This window comes from Crotalus tigris, unplaced genomic scaffold, assembly GCF_016545835.1.
Source record: "Crotalus tigris isolate CLP2741 ecotype Arizona unplaced genomic scaffold, ASM1654583v1 scf7180000017700.2314712, whole genome shotgun sequence".
NCBI classification, from domain to species: domain Eukaryota; kingdom Metazoa; phylum Chordata; class Lepidosauria; order Squamata; family Viperidae; genus Crotalus; species Crotalus tigris.
In genome coordinates, this window is record NW_024096576.1 from 647,878 (window position 1) to 674,061 (window position 26,184).

The 26,184-nt window shown below is 35.0% G+C and overlaps 1 protein-coding gene across 7 annotated transcripts in view; it reads right to left on the bottom strand.

Annotated features, from left to right (window-relative positions):
- Positions 1–26,184, bottom strand: part of FER (FER tyrosine kinase) — a 127,241-nt gene that overhangs the window by 47,980 nt on the left and 53,077 nt on the right. For 5 of the 7 annotated variants that reach the window (XR_005556137.1, XM_039338398.1, XM_039338399.1 and 2 more), the window contains exons 11-14: positions 18,093–18,197; positions 16,113–16,316; positions 10,987–11,109; positions 353–409 (exon numbers count right to left, since the gene is read on the bottom strand). Coding sequence is in view for 6 of the 7 variants with exons in the window: in XM_039338398.1 (XP_039194332.1) it covers positions 353–409; positions 10,987–11,109; positions 16,113–16,316; positions 18,093–18,197 (489 nt within the window). In the remaining variant the exon portion in view is untranslated. Of the gene's footprint in view, positions 1–352; positions 410–10,986; positions 11,110–14,244; positions 15,268–16,112; positions 16,317–18,092; positions 18,198–26,184 lie in introns of those variants that run through there. The other 2 variants (XM_039338402.1, XM_039338403.1) reach the window with 2 other exon arrangements.

The window sequence follows — 26,184 nt, forward strand, 5'->3', positions numbered from 1 at the left end:
TTATACCTCCCTATACTACATATTGCCCTCCATGATCTGGACTGAAATCTGTTTTGAATCCCCACAGTCCAATCCCCACCTGAATAAAAGAGACTATGTATAGCTTAGGGTTGAATTGTGGGGTCCTGGTACTCTCTCAACTAAGTTCGGAGAGCACCAAAGATCTCACAGTCCTTCTTGCTTGTTCTTTCCTGACTTCTCGTGTTGTAGCTGATATTCTGCAAAGATCTCAAACTAAAGAGACACACTGGACTTAAACTAAAACAGGTGATCTATCATGCATTGAGAAGGCTTAATAACTACTGTGTTTTGTAAAAAGGTTTAATATTTAGGAGTTTTGATAGTTACTTACTTTGCCAAGTAATTCTCCCAGAATGACGTCTTCATGATTGAGAATCCATTTTTTATCCTGCAGCAATAAACATTAATATTTAGTTTTTTTAAAAAAAGTTAACATTTCTTATTCATATCACTGGCTTTCTTTCAGAAGTATGATTCAATGAAACTAGACAACCACATACTAACAAGTTTCAGGATAAAGACAGTCATGTGAAATCTGTTAATAAAATTATGGCAAATTCCTAATCAAAGCTTTGGCTCAATATAATATCCTAACAATATATCCATATTATCTTTAATGTATGAATACGTCTATCCTTTTTAAAGATTACTGAAAATATCATTAAAAGTTTATTATAGTACATGCAAAAAGCCCAAATATTTATATTACTGATGAACTGACTATATGCTTGCAGCTGCTTTATGTTCTTGATATAAAAGTTTCAAAGAGCCCTTTTAACAAATTTTACTTAAAGAGCATTTTAGAGATGTATATACATTTTAGTCCAAACAAAAATTGCCACTGCTAGAAAGAATTAAACAAAAACATATTTACCTAAAAGAATTTTGAGGTAATCTTAACATTGTTTCTATATTTTAGCTATATATCTTTACTGAAATATCTCTTACGAGATCAGACATGAAGATATAAATCGAGTACTCTTAGTTTGCATTGAAGCAACCTGCAGTATCATCAACTCTTGTATAAGATCTTGAAGAGATATTACTGAAAAAAATCCAAAGTATTCAATTTAAATTGTATACCAAGGATGCATTCTTAACATCCTATAAAACTGTCAACAGCTTGTAAGTTGGAAGACAGATTCTATGGGTATAAGTCTTAAAGACTATACTGATCATCTAACAAAAAATGTTATTTGTAAGACAGACTATCTGGTTTTAATAAAATACATGGCAGAGAAACAGGTATTCAGTAGATAAAAACAGTGGTATCATTTCAAAGGCACTTGCTATCAGAAAAGAATAAGATGATTTGCATTAAGCAGAATAGCACAAGATCTTTATTAGGCATGCGTCTCTCACTGATTATGCATTTCATAGTATAAAGGAATAATATTAAAGAAAACAGGTAGACAAACCTAGAGATATTTTAAATCAGTGCAATCAAATTAAAGAAACAACTTTAGGAAGATTTGAAGCAATATTACCAATATTTATTACCCCAATTCTTTAAAAAGAAAAATGAGCATTTCTTCAATCACTGAAAAGGAATTATAGCAGACAAATGTTCATTATTCATTGTCCAGTCCTCTGCTGGTTTCTTTTAATTCCTATTAATTTAATTCCTATTTGTGATATTCATTTATCTAACTTAAATCCTGACATACTGCTATATAATTAAAATCAGAACAAAATTAAAATCAGTACTTTAAACCTCAGTTTAAGCACTTGGTAAAAGAGATGGATTTTTCCAATTTTCCTAAATACTAGGAGAATAGAGGGCAAAGGGAGCTGCTTATAAAATGTACTTCATAGGAATACAGGAAAAGACCCTTTTCCATGTACAGGTTAAGCAGGCTTCTGGCAACTGGGTAATCTCCAGATGGAACTTTCCTGCTGTTCTAAATAACTGGACAGATTAAAGAGCAGAGATAATCCCTCAGATAATCAGTTCCTAAACTATTTAGATTGTTAAAATTCAACACTGCTATCTTAAATTGTGCTTGGCAAGTAATTGCCACAATTGTGTTTGTTTTCTTCCATTCAATTGTCACCAATTCTTGGATTTGCACCATATTTAACATACACAATGGCCAAGTCAGACTACCTCAGGATAAATCAAAGCTGGCATATTAATTATAGTTATGAAAAGATATTCCTTGCCGTAGCTTCATATACAAAACAATAACAACTGGGAGCAGAGGAACAATCCCGTACTGTGAACATACCCCTTGCTGGAAAGAAAAACTTTGTCCAAAATAAACTTCACATCTACTTTGAATCCAGTTTTCTCATTACCAACAGTATTGTTCTTTTGTCTGGATTTAATCATTCAAATAAATGATATGGAGATGAATGATAAGGAACAACAGAAAGGGGTGTCACCATTATACTGATGATACCCATTCCAAAGCTGATGACCATATCCAGAGGTACATCCCAACAAGAAGGATCAATCCAACACTCTGGTCCGGATAGAACCTAGCATACTCCCCTAGCCCCTACTTGCAATTGCAACAAGCCCTTGTCAACATACTAAAAGCAATTCACACTTAAGAGTCTGACCAACAAATGCAGCCACACCCAAAGTCATGATGAATACAAACACAAACACACATGTAAGAAGAAAATAAGTACTAGAATAAAAGATGATATGTTTCATGCATTTCCACATTTTATTCACATTTAGTGGTTTAAAATATTTGTTTTAAAGGCACTGTGAAGATGACATTTTTAAGACTTCTTTATGAGAAATATATCTGATGTATAATTATTCAGAACAATAATTAAATACAATTGTACTATAAACTACAATCAAATAAGCTGTAATACCCTATTTATACTGGTACATTAGTCATCATGTCTGCTGCTGTTCCAAAGCCTTTTTACGCAAAAGTTTTATGATATGTCAACATTTTCAGTCCCAGATAATATTTATTTGCAAAAAAAATCATCAGGATGTCCTCAGTAATATATTCAAGGTGCTAAACTTCTAACACTGACTATAACAATTTAAATGGCATAAGAAAATGTTACAGCTGTTTTTACTGGGATATCCCAACTATCACTGGGATAGTCTGGGGGACATATAGTTGGATAGATATTGTTGATTGGGTACCAAGTCTTTCTTGTTTGTTTGTTGGATTTGTTTGTTTTTATTATTACTGGTACCCACCTAGCAATAGCATTGACTTATGTACAGCTTCATAATGCTTAATACAGCGGTTCTCAACCTATGGGTCGCGACCCCATTTGGGGTCGATCGACCATTTCTCGGGGGTCGCCAAACAAGGCGATCCGCCATTTTTCCCCCTCGGGGGGCGCCGCCGCGCATGCGTGCGGCGCCATGCCGTGCATGCGTGCAGCGCCATGCCGCGCATGGGGGCGGCGGCGCGCATGCGCGGCACGTTTGTGTGACGGGGGTCGCTGTCACACAAACGTTGAGAAGCACTGGCTTAATAGCACTCTCTAAGCAGTTTACAAAATCAACATATTGGGTCCTCATTTTACTGACCTCAGAAGGATAGAAGACTGAGTCAAGCTTGAGTCAGTCAGGATCAAACTCCTGGCAATGAGCAGTCAGCCTGCAATACTACTTTCTAATCACTGTCCCAGCACAGTTAAGGTAGAATGTCATAAGATGGGTGGCTATATAAACCTCTTCAATAAAAATAAATTTGTATATGCAAATTTTGCTACCTATTTTCAAATTATTTTCAACAGAAAATGAATACTCTATAAATTAATTCAATTATCCATAAGTAATATTGAATAAAATACCTGTATATGTATTGACCTTAACTATTAAAAGTTGTATTGAAAACTAGTTTTTTCTTTAAGAATATATAAGCTATCCTACAGCAACATATCCTTTTTTATCATAATTTCTAGAAATAATGAGCATTTTCATATTCTTGATTTTTTTTCTTCAGTTTTTCTATTTTCATTCTATAAGCCAATATTGCCAATATTGCTTTTCAATTGTTCCACAAAATATTATTTGAACCCCAGAACAGGGCACAAGTTTGAATATATATGCTGATGTATAATTTACATTTACTGAAGAACACAAACAATAGACTATCATTAATCAAACAATTTTTTCCTCCATCTGAACAGAAACAATTTTTTGTTATGGGGAAACATGTAGCTAATTGAGGACACCAGCTGTTAGAAAGACAAAAGACTCACTCAGGGATGGATTGGGATGGGATAGGATGAAAAATCTAAATTAGTCTAAATGTGGAAACCTAAAATTGAAAAAATATGTTCATTTCAAGATGAATTTCCAGAGAGTAAGAGTTATATGTGAAACAAAAGCATATATATGTTTGTGTGTGTGTGTCTTGAGTGTTTTTTGATGCACCCTGTCAGCCCAAATATGGGAGGAAGAAATCTTTTGCCTATATCAGCCCAATCTAGGGATATCCACTGGCAGCAGTTGCTACTGCAACATCATTTGTGCGCTAAATTTTTTGGGATTGCTAACAAAGAGTTAAAGGGGGACTGAGATAGCTATTTCAAGCTAATTATTTCGATATTTCGAGCTGGTTGATGAGAGCTAATTAGCTCAAAATAGCTATCCCAGTCCCCCTTTAACTCTTTGTTAGCAATCCAAAAAAAATTAGTGTGTGTGTGTGTGTGTGTGTGTGTGTGTGTGTGTGTGTGTGTGTAGAACAGCATTTCTGGCAGGTTAAAAGAGAGGGGAGCTTCAAGTGAAACAATATTTACTTCCTAAATTCTATTATTTTTCCTTCCTCCAGCAGAGGACATAATGTTATGACTTGCAAAGCAATTGTTAAGTTCAGATTAAGGGGTTCAACGCCTTGAAGTTATTTGCAAAACAGGGCTACTAATATAAAACATTTTATATATAATTGGCATTCAAACCTTTTTTTTAAATTTCTCCTAACATTTTTATAGCATTTGTTTATTAAAGACCACTTTGTTCTTTCCTATTTACTCCTTCAATGGCCATTCATTAAACCTCCAAGTCAAAATTTATTTAAATATTTAGGACAGTGTTTCTCAACCTTGACAATTTTAAGGCATGTGGACTTCAACTCCCAGAATTCCATAGCTAGCAATGCTGGCTGTGGAATTCTGGGAGTTCAAGTCCACATGCCTTAAAATTGTCAAGGTTGAGAAACACTGATTTAGGAGTTAAGAGATATTTGGTTACGTGAGGGATTTGTGATAAGACCAAAAGACAACATATCATAGGCCTGTGTGTGGTAGCTCAGCTTTGCCTCAGAGATGTGCTTTGTGACAAATGGATGTTGTAGCAGTCCTCCTGGAGGTAAAAAGACAATGTGACTTGTCTGAGTGAGATGTTTCTACAAACTTTGACACTTCAATCACAGTTCCAACAGGAGGTAACCAAAACAAATAAAGCACTGCAATGCAGCCATTTTACTTGACTATTAGAAAGATGGAAGCTGTGTTACTTCAAGAAGCACTTTCAAGGTTCACTTATTTCACTTCAATATTTATCAAAAAGACTTGAAAACACAAGCATGTGTATCTGCTAGAAAGTAGAGCAGATCTCATGCAGTTGGTTCCTGCCTGCTAGCAAATCAAAAACACATTGAAAAACCTAGTCCTTCTATAAATCCATTTAATGAGAAAAAAAAGATAGTTGTGCAATTTCAAATTTGGAAAACGTTTAAGCTTCACTAGATATTAAGAGCTCTTCTTACTGAATTTTTTTTTAAAAAACTGATTCATGATACAGCCTCACTCAGGCCACATATACTTAATGAAAACAAAATCACTGCATAAACCTATGGTTTTGCCCATCTCCAATATGACTGTTCCATATCACAGTGTGTAAAATACAGCCCATCACCCTGCCAAAAATCCTTTATATTTATGAAGGATTTTAAGATTCAGTTGCTGCTTTGTCCACTTCAAGTATTTTTGGATGATCCATATAGAAACAGAAAGGCTTACATTTTCCACAGGGAAACTCCAGTAGATGGGAATCTGAAATACAGTCCTGTTCTTTAGGTGCTTGTCAATTATGATGAATGTTCAACACTCTTTTCTGGTTAGCCTACTTCAAAGGCAATTTTCTCACTAAAAGAATCACTTTTCTTTCCAAGTCTCGGAAAAAACAATGTATTGTTTTTAGGATCCTGTATCCAAGCAGCTATTTTGAAACAGAATTAAAATTTGGAGGGGGGGATGTAGAAATTTGACAGCATATGTGACCTTTGGTTCAAAGGGCTTTTTCATTAATTACAATGATAGTAATCAGACACTCAATCCAGAAATTAATTGAAATCCAAAACAGGATGCAAAATTTAGCTTTCCATAAAGATGATCACATGAAAAAAATGAAAAAAAGTCTCAAGAGATATGATATGAGTTCAGTCTCTAATATGTATTAAATAGATGGTAGGGTGGGGACTTAAAGGACTATTATCCTTAAAACCAAAGAGGGTAATTAAAGGAAATTCTAAGTTTGAAGGTACTAACAATTCTGTCACCAGGTCCCTTATGCCTGAACTCATAGCAAAATATGCTGCAACTGAATGCAACAGATTTTCTAAAACATGGGTTCAAATATTCCTTAAAGTAACATGATAGCGAATTGTACAAGGATTTAAGATAATAAAACAGCATTTTAAATTTGTTTTGAATAAACAGAAAGCCAATGAACCTGACACAAATGCAATACTTACCTCAGAAAACATATTAAATTCTAATGAATATTCTACATTAACTTTATTTTCTTATTACTAATGCAGTGCTTTCAATATATTATATACGCACACAGAAAGAGAAAGCGCAATACATATATATATAATTGATTTTTAAAATATATTTATAAAAGCATACACACACACACACACACACACACACACACACATACATACACACACACACACATACACCGTAAATGCTGGCGTATAAGGCGACTTCCGCAAGCATTAAAATCGGCGCCAAAGACGGGAGTCGTCTTATACGCCAGAAATACTGGTAGTTTCCGGCGTATAAGACGACGTTTTAGGAATGCGACTCGGCGACAAAGACGGGGGTCGTCTTATACGCCGAGTCGCCTTGTACGCCGGCATATACAGTATATATGTATACACACACACACACACACACACACACACACACACACACCGTATATAGGCTACTAGTATCTTGTCAAATATATTTGGGGCATGATTACTGCAATAGAATTTTCATTACTCTAATGATAATTTATTGAATTGGCAACACATTATTACTTTATATGTAAGCATAAAAGGAAATCTTTGTTTACCTCTTTTTCCTTCAAAAAAAATTACTCACACACTGTTGTTTAATGTTTTTGGCACTTGTAATTTAAATTCTATTTAAGAATTTGCCATTATGATTCCTAGCTTGACATATAGTGAACATGATATGTAATTGGGCCATATCTATTAATAGTTACTTCAATGACACAGTAAAAAAATGATCATTTATTCAATAAGCTAACTGAACATCATTTTGTTTGTTCCATAGCATCAATTGATGCTTCAGTTTAAATTCCAATTACTAAATGGATACACGTAGGATAATTTTGTATGAAAGGAGAATTAAAATATTCAAGGACTCCTGCCAAGGACTTACCTCACATGAATTTTAAACAAGCAATCAAGCCGTGATCAAGTAGTACTTAACATAAAAGAAAGCATTTGTGTTGCATCACATGAAAAAAATCTAACAAAATATTTTGAAATTCCTTTTTACTCTAGTTATTTGATAAATAAATTGATTTGTCTGATTTTATGAGCATGATCACAATTTAGCTGCTTGAAGGTTTTTTTAAAGAAACCCAGTTAAAATAAATACAAATGAATATTTGATAGGTGACTGTTCCATTACCAAGAGAACTATCAGGGCACTCAGTAAAACTCAAATATTTCTTATCTAAAAGGTTTATTACAAGAATAGCATAAAAAGATTTAAGATACATCTAATATTAGTATTGTAACATGGGAGGTTCATATATTTTTAGTCCATAAAGTAAATGACTAATCTCAGTGATTGTTGCCCATCCCTAAACAGCCTCTTTCATAACGTATTCCTGGTATGCACATACACACACACACACACAAATCATACTTTATTCAGAAAGTATTATTATAAGTAACTACTAGAAGTCTTCAGCTGCTTTACTGTCTGGGTTCATATTCTAATAATAATTACATGTTATTATTTGGAAAAATACATTTATACAAATCCTGTGAACAAATGTTGTAACCTTATGGGAAGCAGAGAAGGATAAAATATCCATTCACAAACAAACAAAGCCTATATAAAGGTGAAAAAAAAACCCCAAAATGAGGACTAATATTATAGATAGTTCTTGTTTAGCAACTATGATTAGGATTGGTTTGTCCTTTGCTATCCAGAGTCCTTCACAAATCTTCATGCCCCCAACTGCCAATAATCCATCCCAGATTACCACCCATTTTCTGGTTATCCCAGTGTTGCACCCAAGTGTCCGCCTCAATGCAGAAGAAAACCCCGAAATGCTTCAACATGAAGCAGTAATTTTAGTCTGCTTGACATTTTAATTTTCTAATGTGTCTGAGCTTGCATAACTCTTTGAAAGAATAAAGGTTAAGTGTTTTATATGATTTTAGAAACAAAATATGCAAGCAAGATCAAATATTCATGGACTGCTCCTCAAGACAGCTACTGAACAGTAGGGAGATTTTTCTCTTCTACCTACAATCTGCCAATTTTGCTGCAAAAACTGGTTCTTTGGCAGCCCAGCTCCCTGGATTTGAATAGGAGCATTTAGGAACACCCAAGAGGGTTTTTGAACTGCCATGGAGCCACCAGGGACAAGATATCTTGAAAATTACAGTTCCTAGTGGAAGCACTGGAAAACCAGGTCATCCATCTTTTTCCTTTTGGTAGACCATTCTCTTAAGCATGCCTGGGTATCAACTACACTTTTTAAAGCTTCTGATTTGCTTTGCTTCCTATCTCAAAAGTTGACCGGCCTGTTCAATGCTGATTTATTTTAACCCCCTGCTGGATTTTGTTTCTTTTGCTCTTCTCCTTTGATCTTTTTGACTTTTTTGAATAACCTTTGTCTTCCATAAGGAAAAACAGCATGCCTTGGAGCAGCGGTTCTCAACCTGTGGGTCACGACCCCATTTGGGGTCGAACGACCATTTCACGGGGGTTGCCAAACAACGCAGTCCGCCATTTTTTTCCCCTTTTCCTTAGCTGTGCTACTCCCTTTTATTCTATTGGCTTTTGAAAGCCAATAGAATAGACTCTCTTGAATAGAGTCTAATTCTATTGGCTTTCAAAAGCCAATAGGAATTGTCCAGGCTGTCTCTCCCCTGCTGAGCCTGCCAAAAGCCCCAGTCTGCAAACGGTGCTGCAAGTTGTCTGCAGCGAAGGCGAGCTGTCTAGAAGCTTCCACCCCTCCCTGCTGAACAACTACTAAAAATGTAAGTAAAAGAGGGCCAGAGGTGGGAGGTGGAAGGCCGGCGGGCGCAGGGAGGGTTGCTGGCGTGCATGGGGCCCGGCGGGTGCCTTAACTCCCTTGGGCTGGGCCAGCTAGTGACCCAGCCGGTGGTCGCCCTGCACCGTTGCTGCCCCTTGCCAGCTACGCCTTGGCCAGCGCAGGGGGCAGCACCACGCATGCGCGGCGCTCCCAGGCAGGGAAAATCCTCGACTTACGACCGGTTGGGTAGTCCTCGACTTATGACCGGTTGGGTAGTCCTCGACTTACGACTGGTTGGGGTCGTGGCCTTGGAGTAATGGAAATGTTTAGACTTCATTTACATCTATTTTGGACTTTCACTACACTTTGTAGAATATTTTTTCAAATATTAGTTTTTTCAAATATTATTTAGTGAAACATCTAAAAATATTCTCCCCGCCTCTCTATTCTAAGGAATATCCTCCCAGTTTCAGAGGAGCTTTACCTCTCCCTTACCAAGTTATACTAGAGCAGCAATGTATCATATTACAGACAACTAAGTTTAGCTTGTAGAAAAAAGATCCTTTGGTAATATGCAAACCGAAGTTGAAAACTTTTTTAAACAGTTTGACAACATAATAATGTTTGCAAAAAAAAAAAAAATCCAAATGCAAGTAATTGGAGTTAAATTAGATTCACAAAAGGAATTTTTGTGGTAGATTCGGTACAAGAGATTGATATGAATGTTTAAACTTAGAACTGCCTGAGAGGATTATGCATGCCTTTCCAAAGTTCAAGCTTGCACTCTTTTACAATAATAGAAAACTGAATGGACAAGTGAAGATTGGAGAATGGATTTATCATACTCAACTCAAAAAAATAATGTCAGTTGGACTTTTTGGGGAAGATAAACAGACTTTGGAGAATGGATCTACTATATTTAACTAGAGAACAATTGATAAGAGATGTCATTAAGATACAATCATGCATATTTGATTCAGGACGAATCAGAGTTAACTGTTGGGATGATTGGGGATAGAAAAGAAACCATGGTAAATTTCCTACAAATTGAATACAATAATAGTTTGTTAGCAGAGGGTGATAGTTTGTTTTTGCCTTTTTTGTTTGTTTGTTTTTCTATCTGTTTGTTAATTATCTGGCCATTAATATAGTAGATAAATGACAGGTTAATAATTTTAAACAGAATTAGAAGTTTGAAAAAATGCTGGGCCTGTTTCACAAGGAGTGGGAAACTAATATTGTAATACATTTAACAGTATTCACCTAGAGGGAATAATATATGTATGTGTGTTTGTGATATTTTTTTTTTCCTAAATGCACTTTTTAATATTTTGTTCCTTTTTTTGTTTGTTTATTTAATTGTTCCTGTGAATCTTCTTTTCTGGAGTTTTCTATTTTACCTTTTTTGAATAACAATAAAAATGATGACAAGAAATCAAATATTCATAAAAAAGAGAACTACATAATACCATGTAGCCTAGTTTTCAGTTTCCACCATTAGTATTAAATATACATACCTTAACAACAGGATTCAGCAGAATAACACCTGATTTCTTTGTAATCACATGCTTTGTTGTATAATGATATTCTATAAGCTGAGGAATCGTTAAAAATCCTGTTCCTTCAAATCTGTATTGATTCTATAGGACAAAATTGAGGAAGAAATACCAAAGTTAAGGAACGGGTGCTCTTTCCATTAATAAAGCCATGTCTGACTTTACCGCTGTTTTATGCAACCAGTTGTCCTCTAAGAGCCTCTACCAACGAATGCTGAAATGATTTACTAAACTATAATTATTTGGATAATATATAATGTATGACTTAGTTTGCTAAACCATAGTTCAGCAGCTGGAAACATTTGGAAATATAAATTAATAATTGCTTCTTTTACTATCTTCATTCCTCTCTTCATGAAGGTTTTAAATGACAGTTTATTTAACTTACAGATGTTCATTGTTGTTATATCCAACACTATAATTGTAGCCAATATACATATTTACTAAATAAAATTGTAAACGTCATTCAAAATAAAAAGTTTATAGATCATCAAATCAGGATATACTGTACAATAAATAACCAAACTGAACTTCTGTGGAAATAATTTAATTGTAAAAGCATTACCATGCTATAAAAATGAACAAGAAATTACAGCTTAATTGAACAGAACTTTAATTTTTTCAGTAAATTGAGATAAATATTATGTTGAAAAGGGGGCACATAACTAAGGTAAAATATCAGCAAATAGCCCCGTGCCTGCAAATATGAAGTGAGGAAAGCTAAGGCTCAAAATGAACTAAGGCTTACGACCAAAGTCAAAAATAATAAAAAAAGTTTCTTTCAACATGTAAAAAGAAGAAAAAAGTGAAGGAAATGATTGGTCCATTAGTGGGGGGAAATGGCAAGAAGGTAACAAGCAACTGGGAGAAAGCAGAATTATTTAACTCGTTTTTTGCATCTCTCTTTACACAAAGGGAAAAAACAGTCCAACCTATCAAAAATAGTGCCATAAAAAATAGATTAGAAACACAAGTTAAGATAGGCAAGAAAATGGTAAGCACCTGTCCAGCCTAAATGAGTTCAAATCACCAGGACTAGATGGATTACACCCCAAGGTTCTCAAGGAACTGGCAGATGTGATCTCAGAACCACTTAACTATATTTTTCAAAGATCCTGGAGCACTGGGGAACTACCAGAGGAATGGAAAAGAGCTGATGTAGTTCCCATCTTCAAAAAAGGAAAAAAAATAGATCAAGGAAACTACAGACTGACCTCAATATCTGGGAAGATTCTGGAAAAGATAATCAAACAATGAATCAGCGAATATCTACAGGCAAACAAAGTCATTACTAAAAGCCAACATAGGTTTGCCAAAAACAGATCACGCCAGACAAATCTTATTGCATTGTTTGACCAAGTGACAAAACTAGTGGACCAGAGGAATGCTGTGGATATAATTTACTTGGACTTCAATAAGGCATTTAATAAAGTAGATCACAACCTACTACTTGATAAGATAGAAAAATGTGGGTTAGATAGCATCACCACCAGATGGATTCGTAGCTGGCTGACCGGCCATAGTCAGCGTGTGGTCCTCAATGAAATTGCATCTATATTGAGGGAAGTGTGTAGTGGGGTGCCCGAGGGCTCTGTTCTGGGCCCAGTGCTCTTCAACATCTTCATTAATGATTTGGATGAGAGGATAGAAGGGGAACTCATCAAATTTGCAGAAGACACTAAGCTGGCAGGAATAGCCAACAGTCCAGAAGATAAGCTTAAGATACAGGAAGATCTGACAGACTTGAACACTGGGCACTATCTAACAAAATGAAATTCAATGGTGAAAAAAGTAAGGTTCTATAGTACATTTAGGCAAGAAAAACCAAATGTACAGGTATAGTATAGGGGGTACTTTGCTTAATAGTAGTAACTGTGAGAGGGATCTTGGGAGTCCTAGTGGACAATCACTTAAATATGAGCCAGCAATGTGCTGTAGCTGCCAAAAAAGCCAACACAGTGCTAGGCTGCATTAACAGAGGGATAGAATCAAGATCACGTGAAGTATTAATACCACTTTACAATGCCTTGGTAAGGCCACACTTGGAATACTGCATCCAGTTTTGGTCACCACGATGTAAAAAAGATGTTGAGACTCTAGAAAGAGTACAGAGAAGAGCAACAAAGATGATTAGGGGACTGGAGGCTAAAACATATAAGAAACGGTTGCTGGAATTGGGTATGTCTAGTTTAATGAAGAGAAGGACGAGGGGAAACATGACAGCAGTGTTCCATTATCTCAGGGGCTTCCACAAAGAAGAGAGAGTCAAGCTATTCTCCAAAGCGCCTGAGGGCAGGACAAGAAGCAACGGAAGGAAATGAATCAAGGAGAGAAGCAACCTAGAACTAAGGAGAAACTTCCTGACAGTTAGAACAATTAACCAGTGGAACAACCTGCCTCCAGAAGCGGTGAATGCTTCAACACTGGAAGTTATTAAGAAGAGATTGGACAGCTATTTGTCTGAAATGGTGTAGGGTTTCCTGCCTGAGCAGGGGGTTGGACTAGATGACCTCCAAGGTCCTTTCCAACTTTATTATTATTATTATTATTAGTAGTAGTAGTATTAGTACTAGTAGTACTAGTACTACTACTAGTAGTAGTATCTTATGGATAAGAAAAACCATAAACTGTCTTCAAATACAAGAAGCAATATTCAGCGTGTGCCTTGAAATCCAGTTTTAACAAAGAAAATATTTCACAACCGAATATATAACTTTTGTTCTAAGCCATGGAATAAAAATTAGAATAGAGTAGCAACCTCGGACCTATTTTCTAATAGTTGTTTTTAAAACAAAACAATAGAAATATCTCCATTGAAAGTAGCTGAAATATACAATATCTCTTTTATCTCTGAACTATTTTAACAGGATATAAATGGATATTGTTCATATATGGAATAAAGCAAAATAAGAATATACAGTAATCCAAAAAATAGTTAGGGAACTTTTAAACAGTCTAATATTCCTTTAAAACACAGTTATGATGAATCATGTAAACAAATAACAGGGCTTTTCTTCCCACTGAAGATTATGAAGGTTGCTTCATAACTCTTGTCCTAGAGTATTAAGTGAGAAAAAAATGTGGAGCTCAACAAATACAGCGCGTGCGGGCGCACACACACACACACACACACACACACAAAATTTGCTTTTCTGAAATAGTTCTGGTCAACTACAATTGTCTTTACAATTGCTTTTAATAATGAAGTCTTTGAGATAATATTTGGGCACAGGTTTTGAAAAAACTTCATTAATACCCCAAATATAAGATGATTATATAATACGGTAATCATTACACCATAAATTTCAGATGGCTAAATATATCTTAGGAGGTACTCCAGGAGGTTTTCAAGACATTTAGCTTTATTTAGCTCTATTAATATCTGCTTCTTGCAGAGCAGTAACCCAATCCCATAATTACATATAATCTCCATCCATATTTAATTCAGAAAACATTATTTCATACTCTTCATATTTTAATCTTTTCTGTTTAGGCTTTTAAGCGGTAAATGCTTGAGGTGTTTTATATCTGTGGATTCTTTTGAATTTAAATGCTTGAGTGATTTATTTCCACTAAGAAGTTTGTGTGAAAAAAATGAATTAAGCATTCCTCAAATTAGAAATATTTATTTCACAATTCAATAAAACAATTGTGAATTATCTATTGTGTTTATACTACAGCTTTATGAAAAGTTCTCTGGCCATATTAGGACATGCATGTATCTAAAATCAGGATTAGGGTAGAAAAATGGAGCATAGGTATCCTCCTACCACAGTTTCATGATTTTAGGAGAATTTGTTTAAATAATTAACTTCACCCATCCTCCCTTTTACTAGCAGTATACCTCTGAAGAACAGGAACAGCTTGTGTACAACTCTGCAGTCTGGAAACCAAATATGCCAGTGTTCCTGAGAACATTCTGCTTTATATTTTTTCTTTCATTCATTCCATTTATATAATGTGTAGTCAGCTACAGATTCATTGCAGTTTACAACATCAACAGTGAAACATTCCTAATTTATAATCAACAATTTAAAAATCCAGAGTACAAATATAAACTTATAAAAAACTAAGCATAGAATATAAAAAAGCCAACTCAGTCCATTGGCAGTAATACATGCATCTACTACTATTAAAGATGGTGGCAACATAGAAACTCACCAAACGCTGTCCAGAAGAGCTCCATTCTGAGGAACTTTGTAACAGATGGGGCAAGCTAAGGGGAGGCTATTCCACAGGAGGCTGCAATACAAAAGTAGTATCTCCTGGCCTCAGTTGCCTTCACTTCTTTGGAACTGGGGTACGATCAAGTGTTTCTTCTGGCATGAACATACAGTACTGGCCAATTCAAATAGGAAATGGTGCTCCTGATAATACCAGGCACAAGCCACACAGGCTTTACAGGGGGAAAAAAATCAGCATTTTGAACTGCATTCAAAAACCTACTGGCAATGAATGTAAGGACTAAGGCACATGTATACTTGGAGGTAAAACCCAACAATTATTGGGAAGTTGCATTTTCACCAATTCCAGTTCCTGAATGCTCTTGAAAGGCAGCCTCTTGTAGAATGCACTGCAGTAGTCTTATTGCACAGTGATGCATTGCAATTGTTAACATACTAGTTTGCCTATTTGGGGGGGGGGAGTCGTTATCATTTTTAGAAATTTCTACATAAGGTTCTAGTCATGAAATTCAAGAATAATTGAAAGAACCAATGCTGAAAAAATAAAGAACTGCACCTCTCCGATCAGTGCATTTTAGGATAAAAATGGCAACTAGCAATCACACAATTCTAAAGATCTCTAATTAGAAATTAACAAGAGAGCAAAGAACATTCCTATGCGCCAGTTCAAAGGTTGAAAGATCACTATTGAAAACTACTGAATCCTGAATCAAATGCACAAAACAGTACTTGTGGCTCTTAAGAGGTGGATAATGATTTCTTAGCTTTAAAGAAGCAGGTAGGTAACGTAACACCCAAGCTGTGCATAATTATTTAGCTATCTAACTATAATTTAAAACTAATTATGTAGTTATTGAAATCAAGTGCACTTCAATCACTTAAAAAAATCAATGTCAAACTTACATCAGCATACTGAATGATAAAGTGTCTCCGTTGCCCATCAGAAAACACAGAAAGGACATATTCACCAGGCTTCCCATGGCTCTCTCGCACCAAAAAGTCTCCTTGCTGTTTTAATAGCTCTTGAGCTTCTATTCTTGGGATTGCCCCATGATACCAATCTTGTTCTGCCAGGGGTTTTTCACCCGCTGATATTACATCAAAAAACTTAAAGAAAAACATGGGGAAAAAATGATTAATATAATGGCAAATACGAGAATCAAGTTATTGTAGCGGTTAAAGGCACTGGGCTAAAAATGGAAGACTGTGCGTTGAGGTCTAATTCTGCCTTAGGCATGAAAACAGTTGGGTAACCTGGCCACCTTTTGCAGATTGTGAAAGTTGACATGGCAAACTCTTTCTAAAAATGTTTCAAAAAGACTGTAGGGACTTGTGCAGGATCTGATTCTTTGGATTATATATTAGAATACAACAAGGAAGATTGCTGTATTATATGCTATAATATAAATTTAATAGATATAAATAAATGAACAGAGAATAACGTTCTACTATTCTGTGCATTAATAGGGCTGTGCAAAATATTCCAAAGAGAAGTTTCTTAGAGCATTAGTTTCTTTTCTTAAAGCACTGAAGTAGCCACATCCTTTGAAAGATTGTCCCATCTGTCCTTCTCTGTATGCACATGAATGATTTTCTTGTAATACTGGATTATATACTTATGCTCTAGTGAGTATGGTAATAAAAGTACCCCTCCCTTCACGTGTGAGCTGCATTTCATTATCAATCTTATGAGATGCCTCCTCCCTCGCTCCTTTCATGTGAACTACTGAAAGTGCCCTTGTAAAGAAACATTTGCAGGAAACCAAATCGATCCTGACTTCGGGAGAAGATATCAAACAGAAACCAGTAGGCCAATAAACCATTGTGTTTATATTCACTGACTATATCTTGAAGATAATATAGCTAGCATGCTTGATCTAATAATAAAGGATAAATAATGAGAAAATCATCCATTTATCAAAACCATTCCAACATCATGCTGTATTTTATTCTGTCTGCCTTTGTCTTGTCCTTTCAATGTAGCAGGCCAAAGGTTTATAAGCTATGGTTCTGCTTTTTGCTCAGGGCTGCTCAGGATGCTGCCAATGCTTTGCTGCAAGCCCAGTGTACACTGTTGTTATATGCATACTTAACAAATATTATATCTTCAAAGTGATTTGTTTTTTTAGGTGAGCCAGGTTTTGGTCACAACACGAACTAAAAATAACATAACCTATCTGAGAACAAGCTGTTCCCATTTATACAGTATTTTCCTATAATATATTGCATCAAGGTAAGTCAAATTTTTAACAAGAAGTGAGAGCATATGACAAATAAAGGCTGAGATTGGGAAATGATGTAACTTATATCGGCACATTTTTTAACTGAAAACTCTGAAACTTCATCCACAGGTTTAATTAGATAAGGCAGTGGTACAAACATGACAAGCAGATGAATGACTAAGAGAAGCCCCAAATGGACCAATAAATGTGTATAGTATTTCTTTTCTGATATTTCAGCATCCTTTTGTTTTAACCCTGTTAGCCTAACTTTGCATTCTGATACTGGACTGATATTGGACTGAAAGCTTGAATCTAGGTAACTCTTATGGACTTGGTCTCAGGGACAGACACTTTTTTCAATTATGATTATACCTGAAATTTGATGACTTGCTTGATCACAATAAAATCTATTTATATACATTTAGGTTTAATTCAAACTTTGCTTATTAAATGAATGTGCACCTGTACTTTGGGAGTTCAAATGTTTAAATTCTTTAGCGAAGGGTTTCATCTACTGCAGACTGCTAGGAAATACCATTCTCAATATAGGAAGTATTGTAAACATTAATCAAATAAATGATCCTGCAGCAAATAACAGAAAATTATGCAGAAAATGGTGAAAGCAATTTTTTTTCTTGATAAAGACATAAGAATATATTACCTGCCCACTTACCGATGACGAGCCTAACATAGACTTTGGTGATCTTATCATACCAGCAATGGAATGTCGAATAGTATCAAACCTGGAAACTTTATCTTTTTTATCCTAGGAAAAAAAGAGAGGGAGAAAAAGTCCAACAGAAAATAAAACAATGATTTGTAGCAGATTAAATAGTCACTGCTAGATAAAATTTTGATTTTACCCAAGTTAATCATCAAACATGAGTGAAAATGGCTTCTTGGTCTCGGGTTTGTCTAAAAATGTTAGTACTTTTGAATAGTTTTGCCAAGAAACTATGACTATTAAAAAATAAAATGTTTTTCATATATTGCCAAAATAGTCTCATTCTATAACCCTGATTTTTTTTCTTTTTAAAACTTAAATGTATCTTATTAAGTTTTCCTTGGCACTTTTCTACCACAACAAAACTATGCAACAGATTAAATGGGACAATTTACATTAACAGAACTTTCCAAGAGAATATGGTCTATTTGTAGTATTCTGATACTGGTACAGCAGATTGAATACAAAGCTGAACAGTAGTGTATAACATATTCAGAAAAAAGAGGCCATACGAAAGGGAAAGTTCAATGGAATTATATGTAAACGAAATGCAGGCCTGCACTGAAATCTAGGAATTTGAGCATGAGTTCCAAAAGAAAGCCTTTGTGTAAAAATACAAGAAAACAGAAAATTATAATTATTTGGAAGTGCTGTAGATGGGTAACTAATTTTCTAGACTTCATTGGATTCTACTCACTGTTTGTATTGGTAAATTCTTACACTTCAATACGTGAGTGTTACTGCTTAAATAGTGGAAATGGTTCATCATCCACACAAAAGTTTGCAAAACCAACCCAGAACAATGCAATAGATTGTTATTCTTGACACCATCTCTTAATATTGACATTTCAACAACAACCAAATGTCTTTTTTTGTCACTAGACACTGTTCATAAATAATGTTATCATATGCACGGTGAGGTGCTGGGGCTATAGCTCATTTCTTCCTTGCATTCCCTTGATAAGCAAAATGAGGCCAAAAAAAATCACACCTCTTACCAATTTACATATTAGTGCATTCATCTTCATGACTTGCTATTTTAATGTTAATCTGAATTCAGACCAAAGCTAGCTGGGATGATGGTGAATAATCAATATAGTAGTGATCTTTTTTATTTGATATTTAAAATAAACTTGAAGTAGAACATAAGAAACCAACATTAAAAAGAACTTATCAGACACAAAGGAGAACAGATGCAAATTTAGCATCTGCACAAAATAAAATTGAGTTAGCCATTAAAAACTATTTCAAATAGTATCTGATCAATTGATATAAAAATTGTCACAAATAAACTGTCTGGATCCTCAAAATAGTCTTTAGACATCAAAGTATATCTTTTTGAAATTACAATTTGTCCAATAATAAAATGAGCTATTGAGAGTTCCCTGACAGATTGATTGTAGATCAGTGGATTAAATGGCTATTTTTTTAAAAAAAACACCCTGATCTCTACATTACCATAGATACAGTGTCTAATTTTGCTTCTAGGTCTGCCAGGAGTTGGGATGATCTACATACTTCATACACCTCAGTAATACAAAGACAAAGGGCCTTTTTCATATAAATGAATTATGAGAATTAGCAGCAGCTAAATGAGACATTCTCATATCTCTAAAAGGAAAGGGGTGATTTTCCCCAAACTAGTTCAAATAATGCATTAATATTGCATTCACCAACATTCTATTTAATGTTGTAGAACATATGATTAAAATAATATCCTTAACCCTTGTATTTTGCTTGGCTTCCTTTACTATATATATTTACTATCTTTTAAGATATAAATATTTATCTAGTTAAGTATTTTTAAAAACCAGAAAGCAGAGAGGGGAGAATTTGCTAATTTTAAGATGGACAGCAACAGTGGTTGTCAAAACTACTAACAAATGCATGAAACAGATTGCTTTGATGTGTGAGCAAACATATCAGTTAGAACAAGTTAAATATAGGACAATATATCTCAATCTTCTCCAGAAGAAGAGAGACTATATTTTTATAATATTTATCATCTGCTTTTGAATATCCTCACATCAATAATGATATTTATAAATATATTAATACATGTATACTTTATGCAATATATATTAATAGTTGAGTCATATGAAATAATTCACTTCATTTAATGTAATAATAAAGAAAAGATAAGCCAAGTAATTGGCCTAAGATAATAGAAGATAGCTTTACATAAAGCCTAATAAAAGCTTTACAAGCATTAGAAAAGGCAGTAAAATGTAAATCAAACAGGGCAGATGGAATCTGATATCTTTCAAAAAGCACATCCCTCAGGCATTTATAAAATTCTATTCAAGGCATAAATGTAAGAAAATTATCAGAGAAAAAAATACAAAAACAAGTATCTTACGTGGACATTGGTAATGGCCATTAATAGGATTCCTTAATAAAAAATGGTTTGCTTTACCTTTGTAAAATTATATACACACCCATATCTATAGACTCTTTTTGCAATGGGTTCTTATTAAGAAAGTCTGGAGTACTTAAAACTGATTCAAGCAGTATATAAAAAAGGAATGAAAAATATAGTGTGCTGTCTAAACCAATAAATTAACAACCACAAGTTTACACATTATGAGGAAACAAGTTTGGAATATGTGCATAAATCTATACAACCCTCCTAAATATCCAAGGAGACTGGACAGCCATTTGTCTGAAATGGTATAGGGTTTCCTGCCTGAGCAGGGGGTTGGACTAGATGACCTCCAAGGTCCCTTCCAACTTTATTATTATTATTGTATATGAGAAATGAACCAGAATTCAGTTTCCTTTTAATAAATACTAGATTGTTACTTATAAACCAGGAATTGCAGCTTAACAAGGTTTGGAAGTGATTAGTCTAGCACCCAAATTGGTAAGACAGAGCAGTTCCCAACCCCCGGGCTGCAGCCCACTACCAATCTGCAGCCTATTTGCAATGGGGCCGCACGAGACTGCTTGACTTGCACGAATGGGGAGGCAGCATGCATGTGTACGTGACTAGTGGGCTGGCATGCATATGTGTGCACATGCAGCTCAACTATTTGAGCTGTGCACATGCATGCAAGCTGGGCCACCACTCATACAGCCCAGTTACATCTCCCCCCAGCCAGGCCGCCAAACTGCAAAGGTTAGGGACTGCTTTCCTTGAAGAAAGTAATCAGTATGTTAGATAAGCCCTGAAAGGCAGGATGAAGTCAGAAAGAAATTCCAGATTGGTCTGTCTTGATTCACGTTGGTGTAAAGGTATGTCAGTCTTTCAAAATTCTGTTGATACATCCTAAAGCATTAGAATTCCAGTAATCCTTGTGACATCTATTTCCTGATCTGTCTTCTTTGAAGGGTTGACAAGATCTTTTATTCCAGCAGCAGAGAAGATGGGTGTGGGAGAAATAGATGAAGGAAATGGTTGAATTCACAAGTTTTGTACAGGCCTAATCCTGCTTATGTACATACCTCAATATTATGTCTTATTATGAAGAAAAATTTCTAGCTCACTGAAGATTTAAAATGAAAACAGTTTGTATATACTGTAGAAGTCAAACTAGGTTAGCAGATATGAATCACAACATTCTTGTCTTTGCTCATATATTTTTCCTTATAAGAGAGGAACAAGTTAGGAAACATATCATATTAATTTACTTCCTAGCACCAACTCAGCTTCCTTCTCAGATTAACTGCTAAAAGAACATCAAGCCAATTTGTGTGTGTGTTGTGGGGAGGGGGAGAACACTAGTAACTGCCTGGTATAAACCAGAAATTTATTGAATAGTTCTTTCTTTGAAGTAGTAGTGATTGAATTAAAGAGTAAACTGAATGTTATCTAATTAGTTATTTAACTTGGGATATTCTGTATCAACCTCAGTAGCTTACTTATGAAAAGAGGAGAATTTTAAAAGAAATCATTGGCTGTCAAAGTAGCAGATTGCAAGAAAAAGGACATAAACCTCAAAGGAAGTTTTGTGCTTCTCAAGTAATCTCAGAATTCCTAAACTAGAGAGATTAATTTCCATCTCTCAAACCACTCTTGTGCCATATCTTTTACTCTAAACTACCTATTTCATACCAACAGTATAAGAAAGCAGAATAGTTTTTCAGGAAGTTTCCAGATGGCACTTATTCTCAGATTCGATTGAGTTACAAAAAATATTCAGGATGCTGAGAAGATAATGTTCCTAAAAACCAACTGTTAGCTATTAAGTACAGCAGCTTTGAAAGAATGTTTGCCGAATATGCAAAAATTCTAATACCCAATAAAAAGGGCCTTGATATTGATGTATAATAATGCATCATACTGCAAGAAAAAAAATTCAGCTTACATTGTAAAATTGGGTGATCAAATAGTTGTATTTGTGGACAGGGAAGACAGTAAATAAGTTGTTCCAACTGATCATTGAACCTGGAATATTCAACCCTAACGCTCCAAGTTCCACCCAAACAGAATACTAGAAATTAAAGGAAATCAATTCATTTCATGTAAGCATCCTGCCTGCCTTTTAGGGTTTTTTTCTTTTTTCTTTTTCAATAGATACAGATACTTTTGCAGTCTTCTATTTTCCAAAAAGTATTTAAAACTTTAAAAAAAACTTTAAAGCACTGATCAAAGAAAAAGTAAATATATAATTATTATTATAAATTACGAATTAACTCTGAATTTTGATATATACATTATAAAATGCTGAACAAAATTTAGCATTTTTTAAAATATTTCTTAAAATATTTTTCCCAGGATAGCATTAGTTAATAAGTTACAGAACACTTAGACATTTTGAACCACTGTTACACAGCTACTCTTCATAAATTCTATTCACATTAAACGATTCCAAGATAATCAAAACAAAAGTATAACATGAAATTATGATAAGACCTAAAAGGATTCAAATTTAGGCAATTCCTTTTTTGTATAGATGCATGTGACAGAGGCCGAATTTAATCCATCACTTTATTTTACATTCTTTATCTTCTCACTATAAAATATACTTAAATCATAGATTTCACCGATATTTTTCCAGAAATCAAAATGACTATGCAGAGCAAATGGGGGGCCAGTTTATTTACTGAAGGAAATTGAGTCCTTCTTTCCAGCATCACCTTTGCACAGACGTTATGGAAGAAACTGATAGCTGAATCTGAAAAAACTGTATCTCTACAAAGGCAGTAACTCATTACAATTCTGGACATGCCACATAAACTGCATCATTTAAGTTTAAATAGAGTAGTAAAGCTTTTGAACCTAGAAGTACTTTTGAAACATTGTATGTGGTCAGTGCTCTAACAAAATAGTTCTATGAAATACCTGTACATTCACAAAATGATTGCTGTAGTGGCACAAACCTCAATCTGAAATAAAATGGATAAGATTGCACCATACCATCTCTTCTACAATTTTAGCTCATCTTTCCCTCCCACACTCCCCTTAACTGCGCTGAACTGATCTTATTTTCTAAGAATATCCAAGGATTCTATGAGATCTAGAGACAATCTTGTAGATATCAATCCACGCTATTCTTTGACAACTGTTGTATCATTATTTATCAACAAAAGTTGAGAAAGGGCAGTTTACAATATAAAAGAAACTGGACTATTAAAAAGACAACAAACAATTGGAGAAAGTGTAAGATTGCACAGTGACAATGCTTGCACACAACCATGCACTAGGTACCTTATTATAATAAAGTATATTTTGAATTTTTCAGCCTTGTGGTCCAATAAAATTTGTAGCCCTTTCAATAATTTTTTGCAGAAAATTTATTTCAATGCCAAAAAAAGAATTAGAAATATCAATATGGTATTAATCATGATACAAATTAAAAGACAGAATTTTCTTGATGTAACTAAGTCTCAAGACTACAATTTGAGAGCAATGGAAGGACATACAGGGAACTTGATTACTGTAGCACAATGAAATCTTTGACTCAGAAAGCTAAAAACAATCTACATAAGGCTCCTAAAAAGTGAACTGCTAGTTATTTACTTGGAAATTACTCATTTAACATCATAGCATGAAATGTAACATTAAGTTGTCTTCCCTGTTTGTAAAACCAATTAATCTAATAGTTCAATCTTGATAAATTGTAAAAACAAGGATTTACAGTTAATTAGTTTACATTTTATTTAAATGGCACTGCTAATTTGCCAGCATTTCCCAAAAGCATTACCCAGTTCAGTTTCTCAATTTAATCTGATATATGACAGAGTACAAATATGTTTTAAAACGGAAATTGACTGGATATATCATATATGCTACAAGAGGAATACATTATTAAAAACAGATGAATTTTTGAAATGATTATCTACAAATAGATGAGATAACATTAAAAGCTCTTCCTAAAGAAAATAAAAGGATAATAAAATAGAACAAAATGGATATTCTCTTCAATCAATCTGGATTTTGCCTAACAAAGATTCTACGCTCATTTCTTCACTAGGTTTGGAAAGAAGATAAATGCAAAAGGAATTTTAATCCACACACATTTGTTTTTTTTTGACAGAAAACCTGTGTTACCTGAAGAACCAAGAAAACAAATTATATGAGGATATGTACCATACACCTGGTATAATGCAGTCATATTGTCCAAACTGGCCAGGAAAAATATATTTAAATCTAGTACATTTGGAGAACACCAACAGTGTAAACATACTGTACGTTTTCACATGACAGACTTCATTTAGACTGCCTTTTAATTAAAAATACAATAAAATGAAGTCTAGAGAAAGGGTCCCCAACTTGTTCGGGCCGCTGGACAGGCAGGCACTTGTGCACATGCGTGCACACACCCACACTCGCGTTAGTGCTGCAGCTGCGGGGTGCAAAACAGGATGCTGCGCCACACGGTGCAAAAACGAGCCACTGCTGTGCCTCAGGAGGTGAAAATGGGCTGCTGTCGTGCCTTGGGGCACAAAAATGAGATGCCACCACACCTTGGGGCGCGAAAATAGAAGCACCACTATGCTGCAGGCTGCAAAAATGGGATAATGCCGCATGGTGAAAATGGAACATCGCCGCACCACAGGTACTAAAACAGGCCGATGCTGCACCTCAGGACACAAAAATGGGATGTTGATGTGCCTTGGGGGGCAAAAAGGGGCCGACACCACGCCTCAGGGTGTAGAAACAGGGAGCTGTACACAAGAACATGGCAGGGTTAGCGAGTATCACGCAAGTGCTAGCCTCATCCCATTTGCATCATGTGCACGCTTGCAGTCCTGTGCGCACTGCACGCATGCGCGTGCATAAAATGCTTCTCCCTCTCTTTTCTTCTGGTCGGCCTTTACGCTCTAGAGCAGACATGTCAAATGCGCAACATCATATAACATCATGCAACATATCAGGACTGTTTTACCATTGCCAGCAATGGGGTGGGCACAGCTTCCACATGATGCATCTGGCTCGTTGGCTGGCAGTTTGACACCCCTGCTCTAGAGCATAAACATTTTTTTCCTTACTACATTTATTTTTACAGAACAGATTTATACAGTTATCTCCCTAGTTTTCTTTCAATATAACAGTCCTTCAAATCTTTGGAACAGATACGGGGGAAGTTCCAAGGGCTCCAATTTTGCCAGTAGTTTTTATTTGATCAGTGAATACCATCACTAGATTTAATACAAGTATCACTATAAATAAGCCAAACTTTTTTAACCTATTTATTTATTTATTTATACATACTTAGCATGCATAAGAATGGCATTCTTAGGCTGCTTTTATACTATTGTAATTTATTACATAAAGATACTTTACAAATTTAGACCATCTTATTTGTCTCTTGAGAAACCTATATGCAGGTCAAGAAACAACAGTGAGAACTGGACACGGAACCACTGATTGGTTCAAAATTAGAAAAGGAGTCCGGCAAGGCTGTATACTGTCGCCCTGCCTATTTAACTTATATGCAGAGCACATCATGAGAAAGGCAGGGCTAGAGGAAACAAAAGTTGGAATTAAGATTGCTGGGAGAAATATCAACAACCTAAGATATGCAGATAAGACCACTCTAATGGCAGAAAGTGAAGAGGAATTAAAGAGCCTCTTGAAGCGGGT